A 12,500-nucleotide genomic window follows, 5' to 3' on the forward strand; every position below is an offset into this window, starting at 1 on the left:
TCACACTCACTCTCACACTCACTCTCTCTCACTCACTCTCACTCTCACACACTCACTCTCACACACTCACTCTCACACACTCACACTCTCACACTCTCACACTCACACTCACACTCACTCTCTCACTCTCTCTCACACTCACACTCACACTCACTCTCACACTCACTTTTAATAAACATACAGATATTTGTTAAATTTATATTCCTATAGTATAATGGTGACTTGAGTTGATTCAATTTTGCTAAATGAATAATAAATGAAAAAAATCAGTGCATCCCTAAAGCTGGATTCATTCATTCATCTCCTTGTGCTTTTGTTTGAACTCCTCATGTATGAACGACTGATTGAAAGATCCTGATCCTCACCTTGTTCTTCTGAATGACATCAGAGGCTTTGAGCAGAGACTGGATGCAGGCCGACAGCGCTTCCTGTGACAGACCCTGAAACACTGCCCTCTAGAGGACAAACATGTTATTACTGACCCTGAAACACTACCCTCTACAGGACAAACATGTTATTACTGACCCTGAAACACTGCCCTCTACAGGACAAACATGTTATTACTGACCCTGAAACACTGCCCTCTAGAGGACAAACATGTTATTACTGACCCTGAAACACTGCCCTCTACAGGACAAACACGTTATTACTGACCCTGAAACACTGCCCTCTAGAGGACAAACACGTTATTACTGACCCTGAAACACTGCCCTCTAGAGGACAAACATGTTATTACTGACCCTGAAACACTGCCCTCTAGAGGACAAACACGTTATTACAGACCCTGAAACACTGCCCTCTACAGGACAAACACGTTATTACTGACCCTGAAACACTGCCCTCTACAGGACAAAATGAAATGAAAATTAGCCCATGATTTACTCACCCTCAAGTCATCCTAGGTGTATATGACATTCTATATGACAGAGATGCACTTTTATGATGGATAGATGCACTTTTATGGACTTCAAAACAGAAACAGCCATTCACTGCCATTATAAAGCTTGGACGAGCCAGGACATTTTCTAATATAACTCTGATTGTATTTGTCTAAAAGAAGAGTGTCATATACACCTAGGATGACTTCAGGGTGAGTAAATCATCGGCTAATTTTCATTTTAGAGTGAACTATCCCTTTAAGTATTTGTTTCTGAAGATACCCTAACTCAGGGGTGCCCAATCCTGCTCCTGCCGATCGACTGTCCTGCACAGTTCATCTCCAACCCTAATCAAACACACCTGCCTTTAAGTTTCAAGTGATCCTGAAGACCTTAATTGGTTGCTTCAGGTGTGTTTGATTAGGGTTGGAGATGAACTGTGCAGGACAGTCGATCCGCAGGAGCAGGATTGGGCACCCCTGCCCTAACTGCTCTTATTACTACTGTTAATAACTATACTGTACCAAAAAAGAAAGCTTTAGAGAGCAACATGAGAGTGAGTAAAACATGAAAAACATTTATGTTTGGTGATTTATCAGCATAAAGCTACATTTAACACACTAATTTACCATATTTTATCAGAAAGTCGCATTGGTGTTTAACTCACATATTATTATTATTTCAACTGCTTGAGATTAACAGACAAAAGGATATATAAAACAACAGACAGACACACATAGATAGAATTAATGTGTGATTATGAATTGCTCACGTCAATGCAGCGGTAGAGTTTGGACAGGCAGACTAGCGTGCGTCGAACCGTCGGATACCACATGCCATGAAGATCTGCAGGAGAAACTGAGCTCTGCACTCGAGCTTCTGAGGGAACAACAGCAGTTTAATGATTAGATTATAATCTGATGATTCCAGAAACGACGTGTCCTGACACACTCACGCTCTCTCACACTCGCTCTCTCACACTCGCTCTCTCACACTCGCTCTCTCACACTCGCTCACTCACACTCGCTCACTCACTCTCTCTCTCACACTCACACTCGCTCTCACACTCGCTCTCACACTCGCTCTCACACTCGCTCTCACACTCGCTCTCACACTCGCTCTCACACTCGCTCTCACACTCGCTCTCACACTCGCTCTCACACTCGCTCTCACACTCGCTCTCACACTCGCTCTCACACTCGCTCTCACACTCGCTCTCACACTCGCTCTCACACTCGCTCTCACACTCGCTCTCACACTCGCTCTCACACTCGCTCTCACACTCGCTCTCACACTCGCTCACACTCACTCTCACACTCACTCTCACACTCACTCTCACACACTCACACTCACACTCACTCTCACACACACTCTCACACACACTCTCACACACACTCTCACACACACTCTCACACACACTCTCACACACACTCTCACACACACTCTCTCACTCACTCTCTCACTCACTCTCTCACTCACCCTCACTCACCCTCACACACACTCACTCTCACTCGCTCTCTCACTCACACTCTCTCACTCACACTCGCTCACTCACACTCGCTCACTCACACTCGCTCACTCACACTCGCTCACTCACACTCACTCTCTCACACTCACTCTCTCACACTCACTCTCTCACACTCACTCTCTCACACTCACTCTCTCACACTCACTCTCTCACACTCACTCTCACACTCACTCTCACACTCACTCTCACACTCACACTCACTCTCACACTCACTCTCACACTCACTCTCACACTCACTCTCACACTCACTCTCACACTCTCTCACACTCACACTCACTCTCACACTCACTCTCACACTCACTCTCACACTCACTCTCACACTCACTCTCACTCTCACTCTCACTCTCACACTCACTCTCACACTCACTCTCACACTCACTCTCACACTCACTCTCACACTCACACTCACACTCACTCTCACACTCACTCTCACACTCACTCTCACACTCACTCTCACACTCACTCTCACACTCACTCTCACACTCACTCTCACACTCACTCTCACACTCACTCTCACACTCACTCTCACACTCACTCTCACACTCACTCTCACACTCACTCACACTCACACTCACACTCACTCTCACACTCACTCTCACTCTCTCACACTCTCTCACACTCTCTCACACTCACTCTCACACTCACTCTCACACTCACTCTCACACTCACTCTCACACTCACTCACACTCACACTCACACTCACACTCACACTCACTCTCACACTCACTCTCACACTCACTCTAACACTCACTCTCACACTCACTCTCACACTCACTCTCACACTCACTCACTCACTCACACTCACTCACACTCACTCACACTCACTCACACTCACACTCACTCTCACTCACACACTCTGTCACACTCACTCACTCTCTCACACTCACTCACACTCACTCACACTCTCACTCACTCTCACTCACACTCACTCTCACTCACACACTCACACTCACTCACCCTCACTCTCACTCACTCTCACTCTCACTCACACACTCACTCACTCACTCTCTCACACTCACACACACTCACACTCACACTCACACACACTCACTCACACTCACTCACACTCACTCACACTCACTCACACTCACTCACTCACACTCTCACTCACACTCACACTCTCACTCACCCTCTCTCACACACACTCACACTCACTCTCACACTCACTCTCTCACACTCTCTCACACTCACTCACACTCACTCACACTCACTCACACTCACTCACTCACACTCTCTCACACTCTCTCACACTCACTCACACTCACTCACACTCACTCACTCACTCTCACACTCTCTCACACTCACTCACTCTCTCACACTCTCTCACACTCACACTCACTCTCACTCACACACTCACTCTCTCACACTCTCTCACCCTCACTCACCCTCACTCACCCTCACTCACACTCACTCACACTCACTCACACTCACTCACACTCACTCACACTCTCTCACACTCTCTCACACTCTCTCACACTCACTCACTCTCTCACACTCACACTCACTCACTCACACACACACACACACACTCTCACTCACACACTCACTCACTCTCACACTCACTCTCTCACTCACTCACACTCACTCACACTCACTCACTCACACTCACTCACACTCACTCTCTCACACTCACACTCTCTCTCACACTCACACTCTCTCTCACACTCACACTCTCACTCACACACTCACTCTCACACTCTCTCACACTCTCTCACACTCACTCACACTCACTCACCCTCACTCACTCTCTCACACTCACTCACCCTCACTCACTCTCACTCACACTCTCTCTCGCACTCTCTCGCACTCTCTCGCACTCTCACTCTCACACACACACTCTCACTCTCACACACTCACTCTCACACTCACTCACACTCACTCACACTCACTCACACTCACTCACACTCACTCACACTCACTCACTCACTCACACTCACTCACACTCACTCACACTCACTCACACTCACTCACACTCACACACTCTCTCACACTCTCTCACACTCTCTCACACTCACTCACTCTCTCACACTCACACTCACTCACAATCTCTCACAATCTCTCACAATCTCTCACACTCACTCACAATCTCTCACACTCACTCACACACACACACACACTCACACTCTCACACACCAGAGCCGATGAGCTTTCTGTGATCCTCCTCCAGCTGAACGTCAGAGAACGAGCTCGAGCTCAGCTTCATCTGCTCCTCTTTCAGACTCTGAGCGATTTTCTACAACAGAAACAGCAGATGAGAATTCACTGATCAAACCCTGATAAAAACCCTGATGCTCTTCAAGTGATCTTCCGGCTCACCTCCATCATCTGCAGTTTGTCGGGATAGGCCAGATCTCCCGGAGCAGGATTGTACCCGAGGATGTCGGACTGGATGTAGATGTGTGTTCTGTAGACCAATCGCTCCTGCACGTCCTCCAGCATCTGCTTCACTAGCGCATCAAACGCTGACAGCTGGACCACTGAGACAAACCAACCAATCACAGCTCAGTTTACAAACAAACCAATTCATTTGACATGCTCACTACCGTTCAGAAGTTTGGGGTCCGTATTTTTCCAAGTCAAGTCAAGTCCCCTTCATTTATACAGCGCTTTAACACTATAGAGTTTCACAGCAGCTTTACAGTGATAACAGGAGATTACAGTAACAGAGATTGTTTAGGCTTTACAGCAGATCTAGAATAAAGTTATTGTCCAGATAAAGTTAGTTTTGATTGATTCACTTCCATTTCAAAGATCATTAGTTCTAACAGAAAACAGAAAACTATGTTCTGGCCGTTCATTTGCATGACAACAGTGTTTTTGATCCTATTTTTTGATATTTTATGACACATACAGTACATGACTACATTTCTACATGTAGTCATACAAAACTTTCGTTTTGAGATTTACAAAACATGTAAAATCTCTGTAACAATGATAGTGACCCCATTATGTAATTTTAAAGGTTCCTAATTTTGTTCTGGTCTCTCCTACAATAGGTTTCATGTCTGAAACGCTTCGATCAAGGATTCAGTCTCTCTAAGCCCCGCCTCTCTGAGAGCTGCTCTGCCCCGATTGGTCAGAAAGCAACCGCTCATTATCATATCTGAATCTCAGCTCTTGATCTCAGTGATACGAACAGTGATGATGGCGTGGGTTTTACCGTATCAATCTCAGAAAACAGCGTCTTCTCGACACGAACAACACAAACCAAACTCTCCCAGTCTCAGATGCACTACAGTTGTTTGAGGGCGGGGCTAAGAGACGCTGCTCAGCCAATCAAGACCAGAGACTGGCATTATGCTAATTAGTTACAAATCTATACAGGTTCAGCAGGAAGTGAGACTGAATTACTGATGACTCGTTTCAGTTCAGAATCACTTCTTTCTTTTGGGAGAAATACTGCGTCTCAATGTCCATACTATTCATCCTAAATAGTATGTGAGATTAAAATAAGTGTGTCCCAAACCATAGTATGTTGAAAAGAGTATGCCAGAAGTCTACTATTTCCGGTGGATTTTCGAAGTGTGGAACAGCTAATATTACCCACAATGCATTGCACTTTGGAGGAGGATCCAGTTCAGAACTACAGGCACGAGTAAAAAGTGTTCAGAAAACTACAAACATGGCGGATGTGCGCGACTGACGGTTAAGTAGAGAGGTTTAGATAAAGGGGTTTGAGTGACTAATAATCAACATTTAAGCTGATTAAAATATGTATGTAAGGTTCTCCATGTTATATTTCCTCTGCAACAACAATGCCAACTTTTATAAAGATCCGTTTTGACCATTAACTTTTAAATGCATCATTATGCATGAATATGAGGAGAGTCTCTGCATGAAAGACCAGCGACTGCAGATTTATCTTTGACAAGATGATTGACAGGTCAGTTTACAGTGACACGAAGTGACAGAGAGCAACCGTTAATGACGCAATTGTATGACGTGATAGTTTGTCCCAAAGCTTGTCTACTCTTCTGCTACACACTCAAAAGTATCTAGTACATACTTTTAGGACGTAGTATAAGAGACGCAGCAAAAACTCAATTCATCTGCATTTTGATCTTTCAGATCTTTTACATTCACAAACAGCTCTGTTACACTCTATATGAAAGAGAATATCCCAAAATAGGGGCACTTCTAGGGGAAATTGTCAGGAAAGTAGGTTAATAGTTAAATTCCGACCCTGGTATTGTGTGTTGAGTATCAGGATCCTTCTCATCCTTCCCTCGAGGGTCAAAATGACCCGAAGCCCTAAAATTATACTTAATTTTTTTTGTCCAGAAAGCTTATATTATTTCATTTTAATACTATTTTAAAAAAATAATGAAAAAAATTGGAGATTTTTTGTCATTTTTTATTTACCTTTAAATTACTAGATTTAATCAATAAATAATAAATAACTAGTAATTTAGTAATTTAAGCACATTCCTCACATTCTTTAACTTAAATTCAAAATAACTCAATTTCATGCATAACCCTTTTAATTCAGCTCAAAATGTCTTACATTGGGAGTATTTGCCCTCTTGTGGAAATAAACTAATATAACATGATATTTCATGACTCTAGGTGGGCTTATAGCTCTATATGGAGCAAACGAGCGGTTCCTCTGGGTCCTAAAGTCAGTTTCTCTTCAGTATGCATTCCAATTTTTGGTAAAGTTTTAGCATTTTTAGTTTGAATTTTGAGCATTTTTAGTTTTGGATTAGGGTTAGGATTGGTTTTATGTGTCCTTAAGCATTCCTCGCATTCCATTCATTCCTAAGGGAATCAATCGAGGAAAGAATGTTACTTTTTAAATTTCAACCACAAAACTCCTTGAATCCATTACATTTTATTTTGTGTATTCGTGGTTCAAGTGCTACAAAAGTCCTGGGGTCTCGGACCCCCTGATGAACACTCAATTTTTAAAACATTTTCAAATCAATTACCGGGTCAATATGACCCGATGGAAGGATGACTGTTAAATAGACAAAGCTTCTGTACCGTTGTTTTGCACGTGATCCTCCAGCATCTCGTTCTTCAGAATCCCACAGAGCTCAGACAGCGTCTCCAGATGCACCACATGTATGATCAGAGGCCTCAACACGTCATACAGGGACAGGCACAGTTTCTCCAGGAGCTCACTGAGTGTGTTCACAACAACAGCACTTATATGAAACACAATCTATAGCATTATAAACAGGGTTTGAAATGAACACCCATCAAATGCGGGTATAATCAACTGTGGTGAGTAACGCTGTCAAATCTCTAGCCAATACGGCGTGTTACTTATGTTTACTCACTTTGCTAGGGAAGTTTGTGTAAGTACTCAAATACTCATGATACATTAAATACAGCGTATTGCGCAGACTCTGCTCATATCTGCTTACTTGAACACACACGTCACTACGCAACACATAACGGCACACTTGTTCAGCTGCATTGAAGCAATAGCGACATGTACAGACAATAATTCCGGGTCAGAACAATACAACAGTTTTCATGTTTGGATGATTCCTTGAACCTGACGAGTGTCTGGTACTCACTCCAGTTTGGACGAGGGTTTGGAGAAGAACTCATTGTAAAGCTGGTGTTCATCTTGACAAACGTGGACCATGAACGCACAGCCACTGCGCACCTGAAACATCAACAACTCCAATCACCAGCTGAACATTATCAGTAATGAGCTCATATCATTAGGAATTACATTGTCTTTGATATGTTAAGATACAGCGTCCCAATGTCCCATGTAACTTTCAGCCAAGAGCGAACACAAAAGCAAAAACAAAACTGCAAAAATGGTCATTCTGAACTTCCACAACTCCAGACAAATGTAAAGCTCAGGGAAAACAAAACAAAACAAAATACAAAATACAGTGATTAACAGGGCCAAGCACAAAAAAGGCATGATAAGTAATGCAAGCATGGCTGGGCACATTTTACATTATTTTAGCCAAAACAGGTGAAAATAATCAAATCAGTTGTAATATAATTAAATGCTTATGCTTATGACCAATAGGTGGTGCTGAAACCAAACTGATGTCATGTGGTCAGTGTGAAGAAACAATGACACGCACAAAGTTTGGTGTTAATATTAGTTTGAGAATCAGCTTTGCATCATGCCATCAATTTCGATGATGTGTTCGAAAACGGTTTGGTCTATCAAAAAGTCTGAATATGAGCCGATTTTGGTGAAAACTGGACCAACGTTCATTGGAAGGAGTTCAAAAAAGTATGTTTTCAAAGACATTCAAAATATTGGACAGCAATTTTGACCACATATGATATAATTGTTATGATTGTCCTCAGTATAACTTAAAGTTTAAAATAAGCTAAATTAATCAAAAACATTAGCATGCTTTGAAATTTCATTATAATTTGATCTCAAGGTGGCGCTGTCTCTAAACCTTTTGAGCACCTTCCGGACATGGTGCCAAACACACATACGGGTTTCGTAACAATATGCTAATGAGTTCCAAAAATACAGCATTTTATGACAATTCTACATGGGCGACGCCCTAAATTGGACGACATGAAAAAATCATATGCCTCAGTATGATGCACTGTAACATCAATACCAATTTTTTTTTAAATCTCCTGACCAGTAGGTGGCGCTGTGCCGAAACTCTGCAAGTAGCCTCAGGTCATGCTTGTGACGACACGTACCAATATTTGTTTCAATACACTAAAGCGTTGCGGAGATTTAGCCTTGCATCCATTTCAAGGTTCAAGGGTCTTTTATTGTCATTCCATACACATTTTTATATGAAGGAACAAAACGAAGTACTAAGGTCCCGGTCAAAACACTAGATAAAAACATTAACCAATAAAAAATTAGAAACTAGAGTGTATGACTAAGCAGCTTCGTCAATAAATAGCAATAAAAAGCTGATTTTGACGTGATCTATGTCTTCGAGATATAGCTTTGCATCCTCAAATCCACTCGCGCGTTATTCAAAAACGGTGGGGTCTATCAAAAAGCTTTAATTTAACTTTTTGCAAACACGATCTGAACCAATTTTTGTCCAAATTAGACTAACCGTCAATGAACGAGTAAAAAGTATGTGTTCATGGCGTAGAATGACGTAATCGAATCATCCTGATTATTATAAACATAAGTGCAACTTCGGACACTTGGTGGCGCTAGAGGGAATGAGTTAGAGACTCCAAATTTGCTGTGGTTAATATTCAGACTGTTCTCTGTCTTTGTGCCAAATTTCATAATTTTCCTGCAAGCGGTTCTATGGGCTGCCATGAACTCAAGAGCGGAAGGAGGAGGAGGAGGAGGAATGATAAGAAGAACACTAAGAGAAACAATAACTAACGATGATTTTATTATGATTTCCCTAAAGAGAGGCAGAAGCTGATCCGCTCACCAGAGCGCAGTGATCCTTGTTGTTCTGGCCGGTGAGGTCCGTGATGGTGGAGTTTATACTGGGACTGAGCAGAAGTTCTCTCTGGTCCAGATAACACTGGTGAATCTCATCCAAGAGCTGCTGATACCTGACAGAGAAGAGAGTATTCCTCATTACACGGCATTTGTGGAAGAACGATGATCCAAACTTTCCTACATTACTCATTGCTGAAGGTTGAACCAGTGAACCAAAAACATTCTCCATCACTTACTCTGGGATTATTTCAGACCGCTGTTCGACTTGCTCGATGAGCCTCTGAAACAAACACACAAAAAATTATATATACAGTCAAACCAAAAAATTCCTCCATTTTCTCACTATATGAGTCATAAAAGGCTGATGCATCAAAAATTATACCTTTTTTGGGGGGGGGATTAAAAGGTTTAATAAACTATTCCATTTCCAAAAAAAGACTATTATTGCATATGCAGGGTTAAACGAATTATGGTTAGGGTTAGATCTGGTGGGGGTTAGGGTGGGTAAGGTCTGGTGTGGGGTTAGGGTTAGATCTGGTGTGGGGTTAGGGTGGGTAAGGTCTGGTGGGGGTTAGGGTGGGTAAGGTCTGGTGTGGGGTTAGGGTGGGTAAGGTCTGGTGTGGGGTTAGGGTGGGTAAGGTCTGGTGGGGGTTAGGGTGGGTAAGGTCTGGTGGGGGTTAGGGTGGGTAAGGTCTGGTGGGGGGTTAGGGTGGGTAAGGTCTGGTGGGGGTTAGGGTGGGTAAGGTCTGGTGGGGGTTAGGGTGGGTAAGGTCTGGTGTGGGGTTAGGGTTAGGGTTAGATCTGGTGGGGGGTTAGGGTGGGTAAGGTCTGGTGGGGGTTAGGGTGGGTAAGGTCTGGTGTGGGGTTAGGGTGGGTAAGGTCTGGTGGGGGTTAGGGTGGGTAAGGTCTGGTGTGGGGTTAGGGTGGGTAAGGTCTGGTGTGGGGTTAGGGTTAGGGTTAGATCTGGTGGGGGTTAGGGTGGGTAAGGTCTGGTGTGGGGTTAGGGTTAGGGTTAGATCTGGTGGGGGTTAGGGTGGGTAAGGTCTGGTGGGGGTTAGGGTGGGTAAGGTCTGGTGGGGGTTAGGGTGGGTAAGGTCTGGTGGGGGTTAGGGTGGGTAAGGTCTGGTGTGGGGTTAGGGTTAGGGTTAGATCTGGTGGGGGTTAGGGTGGGTAAGGTCTGGTGGGGGTTAGGGTGGGTAAGGTCTGGTGTGGGGTTAGGGTTAGATCTGGTGGGGGTTAGGGTTAGATCTGGTGGGGGTTAGGGTGGGTAAGGTCTGGTGTGGGGTTAGGGTTAGATCTGGTGGGGGTTAGGGTTAGATCTGGTGGGGGTTAGGGTGGGTAAGGTCTGGTGTGGGGTTAGGGTGGGTAAGGTCTGGTGGGGGTTAGGGTGTGTAAGGTCTGGTGTCAAGGGAACGGTTAGACTCAAGACTTACACGAACTTTAGGAGCCGCTGCTCTGAACTTCACATAGTAGAGCGTGAAGGCGTTGTCTGCGTTCGGAGCGCCCAGCGGGTCCTGTCAATCAACAAACACAGATGATTATACCGTGCGCTGAGATATAATAACCGGCTGGGCTTCACTCTAGGAAACGCACTCTTTTGGTCAGCTGACTGGTGAGGTTCTGCATGGTGTTGACAGTGTGGCTCTTGATCAGATACATGGCTTTGGACAGGCACTGCTTGAATTTGCTGAGATACACTGGGTAATCTTTGAAATTTGGCTGAAAGAAATGAGGAATAGATTATACACACGTTCGAAACTCATGCTTGATAGAAACAGGAGGATATTGCACAGAATGCTTTGCTTACATGTGATGAGACATATTCAATGCATTCATCTAATTTGGAGAGCATGGGGATGAATCCCTCGCTGTTCACCGATAGCGTCGTGGAGTTGAGTTTCTACAGGAGGAGAGTCGATTAATAGATGACGGACACATGACGAACACACTCTGGAGACGGCAGCGAGGCATTACCGTGTTTATGTTTTCCAGTTCATTAAAATATGAGAGTTTCTCCTGGATGCTCTCGGCGAGATCCACCAGCTCTGACTGTAGATGACGGAGAGAGAGGTTAATAACCCTGTGTGAACGCCTCTACAATCACACACACTCGCTCCAATCATTACGATTCGTTAATGTTTTTAAAGAGTCTCTTCTGCTCATCAAAGTTGCGATTATTTGATCATAAATACAGTAAAAACAGTGAAATATTATTATAATGTAAATCATCTGTTTTCTATGTGAATATATAGTAAAGTGTAATTTATTCCTGTGATCAAAGCTGAATGTTCAGCATCATTACTCCAGTCTTCAGTGTCACATGATCCTCCAGAAATCACTCTAATATGAGGATCTGATGATCAAGAAACATTTATGATTATTATCAGTGTTGAAAACAGTTCATATTTCTGTGGAAACCGTCATACTTTATATTTTTCAGGATTCTTTGATGAATAGAAAGTTCAAAAGAACAGCATTTATTTGAAATAGAATATTTTGTAACATTATAAATGTCTTTACAGTCACTTTTGATCAATTTAATTCATCCTTAATGGATAAAATAATTCATTCTTATTAATAAATTGATACATTTTTTTTGAATGATCGTGTTTTCAACACTGATAATAATCATAAATGTTTCTTGATCATCATATTAGAGTGATTTCTGGAGGATCATGTGACACTGAAGACTGGAGTAATGATGCTGAACATTCAGCTTTGATCA

At 43.3% G+C, this 12,500-nt stretch overlaps 1 protein-coding gene across 1 annotated transcript in view; it reads right to left on the reverse strand.

Moving 5' to 3' along the window:
• Positions 1 to 12,500, reverse strand: part of cog3 (component of oligomeric golgi complex 3) — a 33,188-nt gene that overhangs the window by 17,396 nt on the left and 3,292 nt on the right. Inside the window, exons 5-16 of the mRNA XM_079882406.1 lie at positions 11,750 to 11,824; positions 11,583 to 11,675; positions 11,369 to 11,494; positions 11,209 to 11,289; positions 10,012 to 10,055; positions 9,762 to 9,888; positions 7,932 to 8,023; positions 7,390 to 7,529; positions 4,723 to 4,883; positions 4,540 to 4,639; positions 1,651 to 1,757; positions 366 to 455 (exon numbers count right to left, since the gene is read on the reverse strand). Of these exons, the coding sequence (XP_079738532.1) occupies positions 366 to 455; positions 1,651 to 1,757; positions 4,540 to 4,639; positions 4,723 to 4,883; positions 7,390 to 7,529; positions 7,932 to 8,023; positions 9,762 to 9,888; positions 10,012 to 10,055; positions 11,209 to 11,289; positions 11,369 to 11,494; positions 11,583 to 11,675; positions 11,750 to 11,824 (1,236 nt within the window). The remainder of the gene's footprint in view (positions 1 to 365; positions 456 to 1,650; positions 1,758 to 4,539; positions 4,640 to 4,722; positions 4,884 to 7,389; positions 7,530 to 7,931; positions 8,024 to 9,761; positions 9,889 to 10,011; positions 10,056 to 11,208; positions 11,290 to 11,368; positions 11,495 to 11,582; positions 11,676 to 11,749; positions 11,825 to 12,500) is intronic.

Source organism: Squalius cephalus (assembly GCF_949319135.1).
Source record: "Squalius cephalus genome assembly, chromosome: 9".
NCBI lineage: Eukaryota > Metazoa > Chordata > Actinopteri > Cypriniformes > Leuciscidae > Squalius > Squalius cephalus.